At 42.7% G+C, this 18,276-nt stretch overlaps 1 protein-coding gene across 2 annotated transcripts in view; it reads right to left on the minus strand.

Moving 5' to 3' along the window:
* Nucleotides 1-18,276, minus strand: part of EIF2B3 (eukaryotic translation initiation factor 2B subunit gamma) — a 107,390-nt gene that overhangs the window by 735 nt on the left and 88,379 nt on the right. For both annotated transcript variants that reach the window (XM_033115388.1, XM_033115387.1), the window contains exon 11: nucleotides 6,601-6,704. In XM_033115388.1, the coding sequence (XP_032971279.1) occupies nucleotides 6,601-6,704 (104 nt within the window). The remainder of the gene's footprint in view (nucleotides 1-6,600; nucleotides 6,705-18,276) is intronic.

Consider the following 18,276-nt stretch of genomic DNA (forward strand, 5'->3'; position numbering starts at 1 on the left):
TAAAGTCCAAACCCGTAAGACCCTCCACGACCTGACCCTTGCCTATGTCTTCAGCTTCATCTTCCACCATTCTCCATTTGTACCTATAAGTCATACTATATTATAGCTCTAGACCTCAGCACATGCTATGCCCACATGCCTTTCTCTCCCATCACACTCTTACCCTAAATGTCCTGATTAAGCAGATCCACTATGTGATGCCTTCCCTTCCAAACTGTCCATTGTCTGCTTTGTGAAAACACTCTACCTAATACATATCTCTGTCTCTACCTCATCATTCTCCTCTACTTCACTGTAAGACTCTTGAAGGCAGGAGAAGTGTATTTATGATCATAGCCCAGTGTCTAGCATAGCTACCGGCACATGAAAGATTTCAGAGATTTTGGGTAATGACAAGGGTAGGGAATGGTTATGTAAGCGGAGAACTAAAGTTGAAAGGAGGTGAAGGTTGGTAGAATAGAGACGTTCAGGAAATTACGAAGCAGAAGGGTTGGATGGTTCACTGACGAATATGTTTAGGTTGTCCAAGATGTTTGGGAAAAAAGAGGGAAGAAAGAGGAATACTGTGAACCCTCCGGATATTTAAGGAGTGACCTGGAAGCTGATCAATAATGTGGTGAAAACTAAGAAGACGGTTAGCTTTCAAGGAATAAGAGCTATAGAAAGGAGGCAGGGAACCAGTGGTCTGGGCTAGGGGGAAGCAGGGGCATTCTGTCTACTTCTTGCTTAGAGATATGGGGCAGATATAGGAGATAGAAGAGTTTTTTTAGTCTTCTACCGTGTTTCCCCGAAAATAAGACCTAACCAGAAAATAAACCCTAGCATGATTTTTCAGGATGACATCCCCTGAGCATAAGCCCTAATGCGTCTTTTGGAGCAAAAATGAATATAAGACCCGGTCTTATTTCTGGGGAAACACACTTATTTTCTTTACTCGTTTGTCTCTTTATAATAGACTGTGAGCAGCTGGACAGCAAGAGGCAAGTTTTATTCATCCTTACACACCTACCACACCAGAGCCTAGAATATAGTAGGCAGTAACTATTGAACGTGTATGTGTTTTGAGGGTTACGTGCGAGTACAGACGTAGGAAAGGAGCACGTACAGAAGAGAAGGCCTCCAATCTTTTTGTCAAAGAGAACATAACTGACACATCTGCAGCATAAGAACAAAGGTGCTTGGGGATCCCTGGCATCCTCAGGCCTATTTCTCTAACTTTCTCCAGTGGAAAGTGAAACCCAGGTGTAGGCCTTTCACAAAATTTCTGTTATGGCACTGCACTGGACAGAGGCAATCTCATATGAGAAGAAAAGGATAGGAAAGAGAGTGACAATGCAGGAAAGGAAAGAGCGTCTGAGTCATAAAGACTTAAATTCTAATTTGACTGAGAAAATTGTTTCATGTCTTTGGGCTTACATTTCCTCACACCGGTTCAGTAAGGTAAGTGATGTAAAGAGCTCAGCATCGTGCTCTGATAAGTATTGAACAGAAGTTACTGAATGGGGCTGCGTCTACACTCCTGTCCCAGGAGATGCTCCTTTTTATACTTCATAGCCATCTGCTTCCTTCAGGGAGAGGAATGGGGAGGAAGCCCAGACAGTGCTTAGGTTGCCAAATTCCCTAGGGCTGGGGCTGGTCCTGGACTGTGACCGTCAATCAGGCTCCACCCGTGAGAAAACACTGACCAGAAAAGAACAAAGGAGATGCTTCCCTGGCTCGCTTCCCAGGTCACCTCCAAAAGCTCTTAACTCTATCCCTCTATAGCCTGGAGGCAGCCTCAACACTCTTATCTAGACTCTCACACTTGCTCTCCTTCAGCCAGTCTCTTCCTAGTCTCCAGGGTCACTGGGCTGAAGACGTCCCAGTTCCAGCTAACATTCTTCTTGGCCCTCAGTGCCCCAGACCAGAGGGGCTAAGAAAGACAATGCTTTCTTCTGCTCTGCCAGATTCCAAATGAACACCGGAGGCTTCTCTGGCCTGCCCTCCCTACTGTCCTCTCTGCCTTCTGATCTGCTCTTGGCCTAGGGGTGGGAGAAGACTCACTGGGATTAAGGGGAGAGAGACGATATGTAGCATTTTGGGAGGTAGATGTATTTTCAGGGAAATTCAGTAAGGTGCTGGAAACCTAGAAGAGAACAAGCAGTACTAGTTCTGCTTGGCCAGGGTTGGAAGCAGATTCCAATAAACATGCTGGAAAAGTTCTGGGCTGGAGTCAGGATGGGAAAGATCTTAAAGGGAAGAATACAAGGGAGGATGGTAAGTGGGGGAAAAGCCAATGGGACAGAGGGAATGACAAGTCACATATGAAAAGCTGCACTGATGGGAAGCTGGGAAGGAGTCCTGCTGGCCAGGACTTGACCTATGCAGCCATCAGATCTGCTTTCATAGCCAAAGGACTGATTACTGTGGTCACAGGGAAGAGATCCAAGTTCTCTCACTGACAGTCAGAAGAGACTCAGAAGTATCCAATTGATACAGGTTAGCTAGCATGTCCCTAGGTAGACAGGGAGGTCCTTGGTGGAATAAACAAAGACAGCCATATCCTAAAACTCCAGGTTTTGAAATCTCTCCTTTGCTCCAGGACATAATGTAACAAGGCCTTGAGGTTAATCATAAAATTCCTTTTGGCCTGACAAACGGAGCAGATCTGATAGGTAAGAGTGCGTTACTTTGCTAATTCCTTTAGGATGGGCAAGCAGAACTAACCTGGTAGACAAATTTCATTAGAAGGCGCCAGTTCCCTTCTTCAAACAGTTCCCTTCTTCAAACAGCTCCCCTTCCCCAAATAGGCAAGGGAAGGTATAAAAGTAAGAGCTTTAGCCTCAGTCACGGGGCCACCCCCATTCGGGACCCCCTCCCGCTTGGGAGCTCTGACTCTTTGCTTTCAATAAACTATCTTCTTTTTAAAACTCTTTGCCTCTCCTGGATCCGTGTTTCCATTCTTCGGTCTCACGAGACACAATTCCGGCCTACACCCAGAAACTGCTGGCAGATCCAACATCATCTACATCATTTGGGGAATCACAGGAAAATATTCCTCCATCACAATGAGAGTCTCTCAGGTTTTGAGTCTGTTGGCTATGGCTTTTCTATTGGCTTAAGCAGGAGGTCAACCTTGGCTATGGGGATTTTTGCCAGAGATAATCTCATTAACTGAGCTTGCTGGGGTGCTGCGAGAAAAGCCAGAATTGTTAGAAAATAGCTTGTTCTCCTGGTAGTGCTAGAAAAGGGCAGCGAGGCCTACACTGGGTTTTACGCGTCACATTTTTGGGGTAAAAGACTCTGTGGTATGCAAATGATTGGAATTTGGAGAGGGGACAGCGTTTGAGGATGAATGTTTTCCCCTGAAATCCCTCCATGTGAGGAAGACTGGGGACTTTGCCATCAGCTGAGCTCTTTGCTGGTGAGGACCTGAAGTGTTGATGTTTGTCTGGATCCTCCATAGTAACAGGTCTTGACTGCTGCACTGATGGCTAGGAATTTGCTTTCTCCATATGTCTCAGCTTCAAAGAAAAGTGACAGTGGGAACAGGTGACTGGGCAGGTGTACCTGTGTCAGGAAGGCATTGCTACTGTCTTGGATGCACTGGTCCCTCAGCATAGAGGACAGAGCAGAAAGTGTTGGGGTTCTCCTTGCGAAGAAGTGGGCACATAGTGTTAGAGCCAGAAAGGCCAGGAGACAATGAAGCCCATGACATCCTAGGGGTTTGGCTAGCCCAGCCCTGTGCTCCCTGATGGGAGGTGCCATGCCTCAAACTCTCAGTATGTGGCATACAGTTGCCATTCATGCATTCTGCACACAGAATGAAAAGAAGTCCTTGCAAAGTAAAAGGAAGGAGCAGCATTACTTTGTTGGAAATGGGGAGGTGAAGCAGCAGAAACCATGAAGTTCCAGGTTCCAGCACACAAGAAATGAGGGACATCTATGGTGGTGGCAAATGGAGTTCACGCATTCAAATATGCCTAGACTCTAAACTCTTTTAAAAACAACAAAAGGAAGCAGCTCCTGGTTCCAGGAGGGACTGAAAGAAGAAAGCACTGGGGGATGTTTTACTTTTTGTTGAGCAGGAGATAATTTACAGAGACAAAGAGGCAGGAAGGAGGTGGAAGAAACATTGTGTGGGGCCACAAACCCAAACAGAAGAGAACAAAGGACAGAGAAATACAATGAGACAGGGGAGGGGACAGGATAAGAAAGCAGCTCTACAGACCAGCTGAACAGCTGCTTTTGAAACTGGGGAATCCTTCCAAGGCCTTCCATGGAGTCAGAGAAAAGGCTGGGGATTCTGAATCCTATTTTTAAGAAAATACCAACCGGTCCCAGCTGCTCAAGAAATAAGTTTCTCTGCAACCCACGGGTAGGCCTGGGTGAGCTTACGGTATGTTGAACAAGAGGAAAGAGCTCAGACCTGAGGTTCCTGAGGATCAGTAAGTGCTGGGATACAGAGGCCTATTGGTCTGGGAAAGATGAACTAAACGGACAAAAGGGGTATCACCGATCAAATTCTGCTGAGCAACCCAGAGTGACTTCTTCCTTTGGTCTTTTTAAAGGCTGTTTGGCAATAATTCTGGCTGCAAACTCAGTTTTGTCATCTACTAGCTATGTACCTTGAGTAAATTTCAACTTTTCAAAGTCTCAGTTTCTACTTCACCAGATGGGTCAGTAATGAATCCCTATGTTGGAGGGCTTTTATGAAAATCCAATAAGACAGTGTATGTGAGAACATTTTAAAACTGTAAACAACAGTTGTAAGCTAATGGCATTCTGGGAGGGCCGTATCCTCCATGCCTCCTGTGCTGGTGTTTCAGCTGGTGTCTCAGCCCTCTCACCTCGGCTCATACCCTCAGTTTGCATGTGATCACAGCAGAAAGTACCAATAGTTAGGGTGCTGCTGCCAGCCTTCTCAGAAATGACAATTCTCACATGTAGAAAAAGAAAGTGCTTGGAATATGAGAGGGCAGGCAGAGAGGAGGAGAGCTGCATCTAGACTCAAGTGGAGAAATGAGGGGGAAGAACTGGCCACATCTCCCAGTTCAGTTATTGGTGTTGCATGTGGTTCTTTTATTAGCATAAGTTTAGAAAAAAAGCAAGGAGACCATCTCACACATGCCTTTCTTGGAACCCTAACTTTCTGCCATAAAATCCCTAAAAATCCCTAAAAATACACTTTATGGATCCAAAATTCATTCACCCGTCTCCTACCCCCACCCCGCTCCCCAGCATCTACTATAAACCAGGACCTGCTCTGAGAGCTAGGGGTACATATTGGAATAAGTCAGTCCTTCCCCTTGAGGATCTCAGTCTAGCAAAGAAGGCAAATTTACAGATAACTGCCTTAACTTGTGAAAGGACTTTATTAAAGGTGTTGACAAAGTTCAGGGGTGCCGAGGAGGGGAGGAATGCTGTTTGGCTGTAGGGGGCCATGGGAAGAGTCAGGGAAGGGTGTACAGAAGAGAAACCATCTGGGCAGTCTTCAGGAAAGGAATCCCTGAGAGAGAGGGGGCATGTGCAAAGGCGGGGGAGGCACAACGGCGCGGTGTGTGAGCGGAGCTCGAAGTCCCTCGGTAGGTGTGTACTCTTCACATTTAGTTGTATTTAATTCTCATGACAATCCTCCAAGATATGTACTGTTGTCTCTGTTTTTCTAGTTTTGAAAATCTGAGGCCTAGAAATTAACACCTGAACCTGGTGCACATCCAGTGAGTTGCACATCTGAGATCTGAACCCAGGTCTGTTTGATTCTAAAGCTCAAAAGGGAGGTATTCAACTTAAAAAAGGGGAAGGAGAAAAACACTGAAGAAGGCCTTTGGGGAGAAGGAAAATAATACGGCTTCCACCAGTTCAGAATTGGTAGGGCTCTTTCCTTCAGCAACTCCCCTACCCCACCCTATTTTAGGTTTAGGAATATGCTTAAAAGGAATTAGCCGTTCTTATTAATCCTGAGCTTTATCTATTTTTTGGCTAAAAACATCCAGCCAAATTATGGACCATTCAAATTTGCCCAGCCTAACAGGGAAACTCTGGCATTTGTGTGTCTCTCAAGCACTATATAGTCTTTCTGCAGCTACAGAGCAGAGCGAGCCGACAGCACAGCTCATAGCATCATCTCTAGGTGGTCGAAAATGGCTCTGAGTGAATGGCTTCTGAAGAAGCCACTAACGTTCTTCCAGGTCAGGACTCTATGGGACTACCTCCCTTAAACATCAGGTCAGGGGAGGTGCTCAAGGACTTCAGGAAGCCAGAGCTAACTGCAGAGCCTTTGTTGGATTACTGGCCCTTCTCTCTCATGTCCCAGAGTCCTCGTAAAGTACTGGTGCCAATCAGGGCCATTAGATCTTTTTGGTGTGTTTTACATTTTTTGATAGTAAGGCTGCATACATCTATGAGCTTACCTATAAGATAAATTCCTAAAAATGGAACTGTTAAGTCAAAGTTTAAAAATTTGTCAATGATGTCAATCCCCCTACAGCTTTATTAGTTTACGGTCTCGCTTGCAGTGTATATATATGTGCTTGTTTTCCAGCCCTCACCAGCACTGAGCATGATCTGTGCTAGTGCGATAGGTAAAAAAATGGCACCTGTGATTGGATTTTGGTTTACCTTTGGCTTCAATCCTCTGGCCATTTCCAATTAGGCAGTCCTTGATGTCTGCTCCCTTCTCGATCACAGCATTGTTGCAGATGACGCTGCGCTGGATGTTGCTTCTGTAACACAGTAGCTTAAGTTAGGGAGTGCCCACAGCTCTCATCATTGTCCTCACCATTGTGGGCTGGGGGTTCGGGCTCTTCCGTAGGCTGGGAATAGCCGGTCAGCCCAGTTAATGGCTACACGCCTGAAGTGATCACTAGAAGACAGAATGGCTCAGTTGGGCCATGGGAGGACCTGGCTTTAGAGAAGTCCAGAGTTTGGATATATGCTCACAATGATCTTCCCCCGAAGCCTGAAAAGAGCAGACACTTTGATTTCAGTTCTTTAGGCACCCCTGACCTAAATTCCATCCAATCTCTCCTCCTTTGGTCTGGGGGTGGAAGCTGGAGCTGGTCTCTGGGCTGACCCATCTCTCCTGACTCTCATCTGGGACTATTTACCAAATTACATTTGAGGCTCAGATCTCACGAATCTTCCTAGGAGATCAGCTGTGGAAATAATGGGTGCCCCACAGCTCGCAGTACAGAGTCAGGTTAATCAAAACCATATTTATTCAGGAAAAAAAGGAAACTTTTTAAACTATCTCCACACCACATAAAAGACTACTCTAGACTCTAAAGCCACACTCTTACGAGTATCAGTGCTGGTTCTTAGCATTTAAATGTGTTTAAAGAGCATCTTCATAGCGCCTGACGGCTGGTGGGTGGGAGAAAAAGTCATCTGAAAATCTTCACTAGCATTTATTACATACCTACTCTATGCCAGGTACTGTGCCAAATACTCTATGTACATTATGGGACTGACTTATAAATCTAGCTATTTCATCAGAAAAATCACCTGGGCAGCGTGAAAAACAACTCTCTCAATGTCCTGGCCCCCACCAATCCTTTTGGTAGATCTGGGGTGGGGGGCCTTATGTATTTAAATTAGAAAAAGAAGCTTCCTAGATGATTGTGGGAGTATCATTTTTACCTCTGACGCAGTAAAAATAATGAGGTAACAGATTTAGAGAAGTTAAACCATTTACCCCAAACCACACACCTGCCAAATAGCAGATTCAAATCTTGGTCTGCCTACCTCCAGAATCCATACATTTGACCATAATCCCATACTAAGAAATTAAGGGGAGAAAAGACTGGAGAAAGCCTGGAACTGCCAAATTGCTTTTCTCAGCTGAGATGGCCTGTGGAAGGAGCGCTGTCCTAACAAGGGAATATTCAGTACTTTTAAATTAGAGTGAGGGATAGCTGGAAGGGAGGAGGTGAGTCAGAATGGTGTGAGCAGCCATTTAAACAAAACAAAACAAAACAAAACAAAACAAAACAAAACAAAACACAAAACAACTAAGGAAAAGTGCTCAAGCAACGCAGGAAGCATAGGGGATGGAGAAGAGGACATTCCAAGGACTGAAACTATCGATGCCCAGGCCATTAAAAAACAATTCTTCCAAATGCCAAAACTTCAGTAAAATGCAAAAAAATTAAAATGAAAAAATCTAGCACTTTATGGCATTCTAGTGTCTTATCTCTATTCTTCTAGAAGGTTAAAGCCTATCAGAAAGCAGCAAAAGGCCAAAACCACAGCACCTCTGTGGTGTGGAGTAGACATGGGCAGACAGTATTAGTTTGTTTTTTGGCTCAAACTCAGGATACACTCAGTGGGTGGGTATTAAGGGAATTTCCAGAACTTTCTAACTTGCCCTCTGCCTTAGGCAAAGCAGTCCAGTCAGATGGGGAAAATTCTCCCAAAAAGAATAGTAAGGAAGTATAGAAAGCCTCAGATACACAGGCTCCTGGGACAGAGCAGGCTTACAATTGGCTACTAGTTTGTCACTGAAAAATCTCGTTTCTTTTTCCAAGGGGGTTTAGGAGGATGCTTCCTGCTCAAGGTTTTAAGAGCCAGAGAATGCAGGCGCTGGAGCTAGGCAAGGGGTAAACATAGTTAGCAGACAAAAAAGAGCCAACAGAAACTCAAGCAGCCATAATTAGAGACTTCTAACCGGCTATTTTGGAATCTGGAATGTAAGTGGGAATCATTTCTGCATTTCTGGAAGGAAGCAGCTGGAATGATTGAGGCCAGATTTCCACAGCAATGGATAGCCTGGGTTCTCCTTATGTTTAGCAGGTCTGATTGAGGTCTTTAGAACCTCCCATATTGTTTGTCTTATCTAGTTTGTGTGTAACACCCTTTGAGACACATAAACCACCACTGTAGAGTCTGAAGATGTGATAAGGAAAAAAGTGGGTTGATTGACAGGAAGCTGGGTGCTCTCCTGAGGCTCTGGTCAGTGGATCTGTGGAAAGCTTTGAGATGAACACCTCACAAAATGCTCAGTGAATGTGAAGCTCTTTTCTGCTACTTGTTTCTTCAGTTCCCCATTATCACTGCTGCAGTCGCAAGTCACCTCCATTAGCAAGCTGAGGTACTTTGGAAAAATTTCAAGTCAATATAGCTTTCCCTTTGTCCAGAAAGAAACTCCAAGATTAAGGATTTTACTGGAAGTGTGTGTGTTTGCTCATAACAGGGAAAAGACAGATACTACTGTATCAACAAGCCCTGTCCAGGTTGCCAATCCACATTAATAACTTTGCCTCTTTTTGCTCAGTGCTTAAAGCGGGAATGGAGGTAACTTCCTATAACTCAGTGTCAGAACTATAGTTTTTGCTTCCTAGTTTTAACTCTCAGCCTGGTACTAAGGACTCTGCTGTGCTAATGCCTCGCTGTGTTCTCTAAGAAGCTGCTCAGAGATGGCTAAGATTAATGGGGTTTTGGTTCTCATGTCTCCTTGGGGGGGTTACATTTTAAGCAAAGTTGCAGGTTTGGGAAGTTACCCTGGAAACATTACTGCTTCAGTAGAGAGAAGTCTGTGAGAAAACACAGAGGTGTACAATAAGACCCCTGCTTGGCCAGGCACATCACATCACACCACACCACACCACACCACGTCGTGGCACACGACATGAAGAAGAAGCCCTGACCTGGGAAGCAATAATGCTTCCAAATTCTCGTTCCTCTTCTGCCTTCAGTTAGGACTTTCTTCAGTTTAGTCCAGAAAGAAAGGGAACTCATGCGTCATTACACAAAACACTTTATATTCATTATGTAACTTAATCCTTTTGGCAAGCCTGTAGGGATGGTGGTATTTATTCTAATTTTTACAGAGAAAATTGAGGTTCTCAGAGGTTAAGCAATGTGCCTAAGCCTACATAGCAGTGACTCTTCTCTGTCTGGGCTTCTGCCTCAGCTGTCGACTGGATGGTATTGGGCAAAGAACCATGAAACTTCTTAGTAACTCTGAGGACAGGCAGGTTCTTCTCTGGGGATTAGTTGGCAGTCTTTCTAAACTTACTCAGAACTTTGGGGGAGAAAAAGAGTATGGACCTGGAGATCCATGTAGCTTTTCTAGGCATGTGACTAAAGGTCTGCTTTAGGCAAACTCACTACTTCAGCGCAAAGATTATGGCTGAGTCATCCATATCTGCCCAGGGGCCAGAGACTCCTGGGCCCTCATCCAGTTGTCATTCTAGATGAAGAACCATGTATTAATTTTAATGAAATATTTCAGGCATAGAAAAAAGTCTAGAGAATATAAAGAACTGTGTACCCACCAAAAAGCTCAAGAAACAAACAATACAGCCTGTTGTGCATCTTTCTTTGATCACATTTCCCTCCTTCCACCCCATCAGAAGTCTAACCACTATTTGACTCTGGTGCTTATTGTTCTTAAGCATTTTTACTACATATGTTAGTAGACAATATACAGATATTGTTTTGCATGTTTTAAAATTTTATATAAATGCTATCATTCTCTATGATCCTTCTGCAACTTGCTTTTTTCCCCTTTCAACATCATATCTGTGAGATTTATCCATATTAATTCAATGTAATGAGATAGAATAGTTGAAGAAATATCTCACTTCCTTCCTGTCTCTGGTCACTCTTGCTCTTGGGTTCTCTAATTAAAATGTACTGGCTCCAATGCGCAGGCTGAAAATTTCCTCCTTTTAGTTCTATGTGCCTCCCTTCACTATATAAAGGTTTAGTGATGGGAAATGTCTCCTTTCTAAGAAATCTAAGTCTTTATATTGCCTAAGCAGAGGCTAAGGAAAAGAAGGGTTTGGGGGGGAATCAAAGTAAAGATGTAATGACTGTAAAGAATTAAGCTATTCTCCATCTAAGATGGGTTTAGTTCAGATGGTACAAAGGTAGGGAATGAACCAAAAGTCCTAAGGAGCTCCTTAGGTCCAAGGGATCTTTCCAAAGTTTCATAATTTGGTGTTTTCAAGCATGTGACTGAATTCTTTTAACACATGGACAAAATTCTTTTATCAGTTATGCTCTTTTGCAACTCTAATTACCATAGACTAATTTATATTTAAGGAAGTTCACTTTTACACTTAACTTACCCAGTTGTCAATATTTTGTTTTAGTTCTTACTTGGCTATATAATGTCTTCAAGTAGAGTTTTCCAGAAGATTCATGAGTGACACATCTCCTGAGCCCTGGAGTATTTTTGATGATTTTATATTTCAACCATAACTTGACTAGCAATAGGATTCTTAGGTCACAATCTTTTTCCCTCCAAAATTTATAAATGTTTCACTGGCTTTCAATGTCATCATAGAAATGTCTGAGGCCAACCTGACTTTCTCTCTACTATGTGCCTCAATGGTTTTATTCTTTCAGTTCTATGTGACTTGAGATTTTGCAAAAGGGGTGTTTGCCATTTCTGCTTTGATTTACCCATGCCCCTATTCCTAATGCTGGTTGAATCTTTGTGTTCTCTTTGGATCTGATCTAAATTTCACTGCTTTTGGCAGATATTCTTTCGTCTGTGTATGGGTATGTGAGTTATTTAGTTTTTTAATATATGGAGCTTCCTTTTTTTGGTTGGTTGTTTTCATTTTGGTGAGTTTTAAGAAGTGAAGTATTCACTCCATGATTTTTTCTAGAAGTAGACAGGGCTGTCTTGACAGATACTCAGCTAATTACAGTAGGGGCGTTTAAATCAGGCATCTCAATTTTTCCGGCGGACGGGTGGCTCAATTGGTTGGAGCGTGGGCTCTCAACTACAAGGAGGAGTTGCCGGTTCGACTCCTCGACTCCTGCAAGGGATGGTGGGCTCTGCCCCCCACAACTAAGATTGAACATGGCACCTTGAGCTGAGCTGCCGCTGAGCTCCCGGATGGCTCAGTTGGTTGCAGCACGGGCTCTCAACCACAAGGTTGTCGGTTGGACTCCTCGACTCCTGCAAGGGATGGTGGGCTGCGCACCCTGCAACTAACAACGGCAACTGGACCTGGAGCTGAGCTGCGCCCTCCAAAACTAAGATTGAAAGGACAACTTGACTTGGAAAAGTGCCGGAAGTACACACTCTCCCCAATAAAGTCCTGTTCCCCTTCCCCAATAAAATCTTTAAAAAAAAAAAAGGGGGGAATCTCTATTTTTCGTTCAGTAAATACTTATAAGGTATCTAGTATATAAAAAATATTCGGAGTTAAAAACCACAAATGCATATGAAAAATATTTCTGTATTCAAGGAATTTATAGTCTAGTTGAGGTAAAAAGAAAGATGGAATATGTGTCACGTGAGCGTTAAGTCAAGTGTTACGGGTATACAGGGAACACAGAAGTGGGGGAAATAATTTCTGGCTAGGACAATTCAAGAAAGCTGCATATAGGAGTTGGAATATGAATTGGACCTTGAAAGGTGGGTAAGATTTCTACAGGTAAAGATATCTAGAGAGAGGCAATTCAGGCAGAGTGAATATCAGGTATAAAGGGTAGTGGAAAAGTAAGGGACCCAGTAGGCAGGGCAGTCAGTTGAGTGTCGGTGAAGAGGACACGCAGGGTGGTAATGAGAAGCAGTATTGCCTTGTTTGGCTCTGAGAGCTGCACTTGCTGCCTCCAGAAAGCATGGAAAATCTAGGAGAAAACCTGGTTCCCTGGCCTGCCTGTATGTGAGGGTGTTACCCTGGACTGAGGCTTGGGTTATTCACCTTGGACTAGGAGGAAATGCAGGAGATGTTGCTCAGGTCAGAGGCCAAGGATGCACAACACAGGACCGACCCTGAAGTCTTGACAAGGAAGTTTTCACTAGACTTTGGATTGCTGAGCATCAGCTGTCATATCAATTGGAAGAGGTAGAAAATGAGAAAGACAAGCAGGAGGCTTCTCTGCAGTCTCGCCTACACCTTCCCCAAGGTGGTCCTGTTAGCATCTCTCAAGCCCTGAGGACCTTGGGCAGGGGTCCAGAAAGCTCCAGCCGCTCACCACTGCTGGCAGAGACAAGCAAACCAAGTATATGAGAAACTCCCTCTGGACAAATTCATGCTCCTATTCTATCACTCAGTCCAGATGTAATCAAGTCTCACATGACTGCAATTTAATTACCTTTTCCAAATTTACCGTAAGTAATTAAAACTAAATGACCTGAAAATAAGGGAAAAAGTTCATATGGGATTCAGGATGTCTGATCTTATCACCAGGAGCTCATTTGCGGGGTTGGGTAATCCCTAATGGCCTTTCTGGTCATTAACCCTATGTGGGCTATAGCTTTACCTCAACTTTTTAAGTTGGAAAATAGCAGTAGCTGCCATCTAAACCTTTATTATTTTCCCAGCTAGAAATCTGGGAGGAGGCCATCCAAGATTATACCTCCTCCAAAACAGCAACGGACTTTGGGGTATCATGCTAGGCCTTTTCTATGACCTTCTCTCATATAAGCAAGCTGGAGTTTCTTAGGGAGCCTTGGTTTCCTCACCAAGTCTCTTCATGTCAATTCAGGACACTAACACAGGACTTTGGAGAGGTGCTAGAGAGCCAGCCACTCCTTTGTCTGCTCACCCACAGGAAGGGAGGGAGGGAGGGGCTGCTGATTAGAGCAAATGGGCAAGTTATGGCACTGTGTTTCCCGGAAGGTCTAAGACAAGATGACATAGAGGAAGTTACAAAGCCTCATGAGCTACGGTGGAATTACTGTGTTTCCCCGAAAATAAGACCTGGCCGGACCATCAGCTCTAATGCGTCTTTTGGAGCAAATATTAATATAAGACCTGGTATTATATTATACTATATTAGACCCAGTATTATATTGTATGATATGATATTATATTGTATTATACCCAGTCTTATATTATATTAAAATAAGACCAGGTCTTAGATTAATTTTTGCTCCAAAAGATGCATTAGAGTTGATGGTCCGGCCAGGTCTTATTTTCGGGGAAACATGGTAGGTGATCAAATGGACAAATACAAACATAGTTCTTGTTTTCAAGAGAATGCTGAGATCTGTCAATCTCACACAGGAACCTGGAATGGGGCATGGAGTAGCAGGAGTGCAAGGAGTAAAGAAGTCTGGAACGCCACAATTTATTCATCTGTAAAAATGCAGGAGTTGAGCTGGATGACTTCTCAGGCCCCATCTCACTATAACATTCCAGGACTCACTGTTGGAGCTAGATCAGGAGAAACCCTGAAGTTCAAACTTTATTCGAAAGGTAATGGGGAGTTTTCAAAAGTTTTTGAATAGAACAGGGACGTGATCAGAGATATCTTTTAGGACGACAATGCTGCTAACATGCTACCTCTGTGAAATGAGATAAAGTAATGATGATGATAAAATAACAACAAACACTCTACGTGCCAAGCACTGTTCTAAGTGCTTTATGTCTATTAACTCATTTCGTACTCCCAATAATCCTGTGACGTAGCTCAGTTTTTACCCCATTCTATAGTGAGAAAATCAGGCACAAAGTGGTAAAGTCGCTAAATGGCTAATAAGGAACAGACCCAGGATTCATTCTGGCAGTCTGACTCTAAAGCTCACGCCCTAATGCATAGAGATTAGATGGTGGAAGGGTGGATTTGGAAGAGACAGAAAAATGGAGATAGGAAAAGAAGTTAGAAAAGGCCACAGTGATTCAGAAAGAGGTCTCTGGGTCTGACCCTTCCTAACCTCTCATCAAACTGGCTGCTCGCTCCTCTTACACACCCGGATGTCCTATAGGTTACTTCCAGCCTCATGTGCCCTACACAGGGCTCATCTCCCCACAGATTTGCTCCTCCCTCACCCTTCCTCATCTCATTGAGTACACCACCACCTACCCTGTTTCCCCAACCAGATCTGGGCTTCACCTACCAACTGGCCTCTCCCTTACCCTATGTATAGTCCTTTCTTGATCATTCTAGCCAGTCTCCTTAGATTCCTTTTCTTATGTCTAAAATTGCTAATGTTCCCCAAGGTTTTGTCTTGTTTCTTTTCTGTTAATGCCACACTCTGCCTGGTGATCTTATCTACTCCCTCGGCTTCAGTTACCACCTTTATGCTGACCATTCCCAAATCGGTACTTCAAGTACAGGCTTCTTGCCTGAGCTCCAGTCCGTGTGCACATCAAGGCTGCCTGCCATGAACTCAACTTGTCCCAAATGGAACTCATCATTTCCCTGCCTTCCTCTTTGGTCGGCCGCTCACAGCAGCTGGCCACCGGCCAGTTCACTCTGGCCACTCATGCTGGCCACCGGCCGCTCATGGCAGCACACGACAGCTCATGATAGTTGCTGGCCACTGACCACTCATGCTGCCTGCCCACCACTCTCCAGCTGCTCACGGCAGCCCAGCTCCAGGGAGAGCTGTTTGTTCACAATTTTAGCTGTAGAGGGCGCAGCTCACTGGTGCATGTGGGAATCGAACCAGCGACCTCCGCATTAGGTACGGTGCTCCAACCATCTGAGCCACTGGGTTAGCCCTCTTTTTGTATATTTTAACTAGGATTATTTCAGTAGTCTTCCTGCCTCCATGTTTACCCTCTTCAGAGCATCCTCCACACTGGAGCCAAAATGATCTTCGTAAAATGTAAATGTAATCACGTTATTCCTTTGCTTTAAACTCTTAAATTATTGTTACCTATTAAACTCCTTAGGGGACACTCCATGACTTGGCTTTTGTCCATCTATTACAGCCTTGTCTCCTCTTTGAATTCTATATTGTGGTCATTATGAACTGTTTACCATTCTTTCATATAATACATATTGAGTTCCTGTAAGCTCTCAGGATATAACAGTGAAACAGAAAGATAAAGTACTTCATTCTCAAACTAACATTTTACTTGGAAAAGACAGGTACATAGGTAAGGCCAGACAGTGATAATGTTACAAAGGAAATAAAACAGGCTGATGCAACTAAGTTTTGGGATGGATTATTTCTGATAGGGTAGTCAGCAAAGTCTCTTCTTCAGTGGTGAAATCTAAGCTAAAATCAAAATGAGGAGATGTTTCTGAAATAAGATAATGCTCTCTCACACATCATACTCTTGATATATCTAGAAGATTCCTTTTGCCAGCCTATGTGATTCTACTCATTTTTCTAGATTCAGTTCAAGATTCAGCTCTTTTAAGGAAATTAATTAATCATTTCCTTAATTAATTCTTTCCTGACTCTTTCTTCCTTTGTGACCTTACAGATTTCTACCACAGCACTTATAACTTCTTATTGCATATAGCCTATGAGTTCCTTGAGGGGAAAGATTGAATCTTATGCATTTTATGTCTGCAGTTGCCTAGCAGTCTTCAGCACAGAGTGGGCCCTTAAGTGTTTGATGAAAGAGTGAAATACTCGAGACAGGTTTCTATCATCAGTAGGTGTGCTACAGACAGCTTGTTCCGCTTGGGAGAGCCGACTGTTAGCGTCTATTCACAACTCAGTGTTCCCTGATACCATTGGTGATAGTGTGAGAATTTACACCATGGAGATTGGCAAATGTTACAAATCAGGCCACTTATTTTTTCCTTTGGAGAGCTGGTTGTTAACAATTTATCAGCACTCCACCAATAGCAGTGCACTACAGAATTTACTTTTTTTGGCATTTAAAGTTATATATGTATGCAATTTAAAGCAAATTGTTCTGAAGGTTTTATTATAAAAAATAGCACTTCCCTGTTCCCGCTATTCATTTCCCTCTTCAATTCCTTTTTGCTGAATATTTCAGTATTTACTTCCATGTCTCTAGGTAATAACATGCTGATATTACTACTTGATTTTTCAGTTTTAGGCATATATATTCCTTTCTTGATCATTCTAGTAATCAAGACTTCCCATAATGGAATATGAGGATTTAGCTCCCCTTTCTTCTCCTACTCCCTCTTTCCCTTCCTATCTCTCATCCTTTTAATATAGTTGTAAGCATAATTTTGGTCAATAGTCAGTATTTACTTCATTATGACTATGTAAATTCTATTTCATAGTTGAGCCACACAGCAAACTATGGTGCCTTTTCCTCTTTTCTTTTTTTTAATTAAAGTTTATTGGGGTGACAATTGTTAGTAAGTTACATAGATTTCAGGTGTACAATTCTGTAATATATCATTTATAGCTCACATTATGTATTCACCACCCAGAGTCAGTTCTTCTTCCAACACTATATATTTAACCCTGTTTACCCTCTTCTAGAACCTCCCCCTGCCTTTTTCTTTCTTGTACAACTTTTTAAACAGAGTTAATAACTGTTTTGTTTTTGTTGGTGTTCTATGTTGTTATTAATTCAACCTTAATTTTTACCTAGTTGTCTAAATCTTTCAAGGTGTTTATATGTATCTGGTATCTTATCACTTTCATCTTCCTGAAAAAGTCTTTCTTGGATTCCATTCTGGGTTAACTGCTCCCTTTATGCTTCATGCATAGCTCTCATCCTTGGATCTGCCTTCACTATCATCTTATGGATTTTTTGTGTGCATTTTTTTGATTTGCATCTGTTGTTTCTTATCTATCTCTGTTTGGTTTATTCTTCATTTTGGTGGAACACATCTTCTAGAAAAGTTTTGGAGACTTTTCCTGTCTGAAAATGTCTTTATTTTATTGTTACACTTTGCTTGGGTGTAGAATTCTAGGTTCAAATTAATTTTCTCTTTAGAATATTGAAGGCATTGTTCTATTATCTTCTGGTTTCCATTGTTGCTACTGATAAATCCAAAGCCATTCTGGTTCCTGATGAGTTGTACATGACCTATTACATTTTTCTTTGTAAGTTTGTAGCATGCTTTGTTGTGAATGTTCTGAGATTTCTAAATGATATGGGTGTATATTTACCCATTGTGATAGGCACTTAGTAGATCCTTTCATTATGTAAATTTGTATCTTACAGTTCTGGGATACTTTCTTATATTATTTCTCAAATAATTTCCTCCTCTAACTTCTCAACTCTCTCTCTCTCTTTTTTTCTTTTCCAATTCTCGTTTTACAGAACTCCTATTCAGATGTTGGGCATCATGGACTGGTCCTCTCATTTTCTTATCTTTTCTCTGTTCCATATTTTTCCCTTTTTGCTTTACTTTCTGGGAAATTTCAAATTTATCTTCCAATTCTTTTATTGAAGTTTTCCTTTTTGTTATCCTATTTTTAATTTCCTAGAGTTCTTTTTCTGTTCTTTGAAATGACATTATTTGAAAGCATTTTTCTCTCCATGTGGAGTCTCTGTTTCTTCTAAGTTGCTTTTTTCTTTCTCTCTCTCTTGCGCGCGCGCGCGTTCTCTCTCTCTCTCTGTCTCTTTTTTTTAAAGATTTTATTGGGGAAGGGGAACAGGACTTTATTGGGAACAGTGTGTTTTTTTCCAGGACCCACATGAGCTCCAAGTC

Source organism: Rhinolophus ferrumequinum, chromosome 9, assembly GCF_004115265.2.
Source record: "Rhinolophus ferrumequinum isolate MPI-CBG mRhiFer1 chromosome 9, mRhiFer1_v1.p, whole genome shotgun sequence".
NCBI lineage: Eukaryota > Metazoa > Chordata > Mammalia > Chiroptera > Rhinolophidae > Rhinolophus > Rhinolophus ferrumequinum.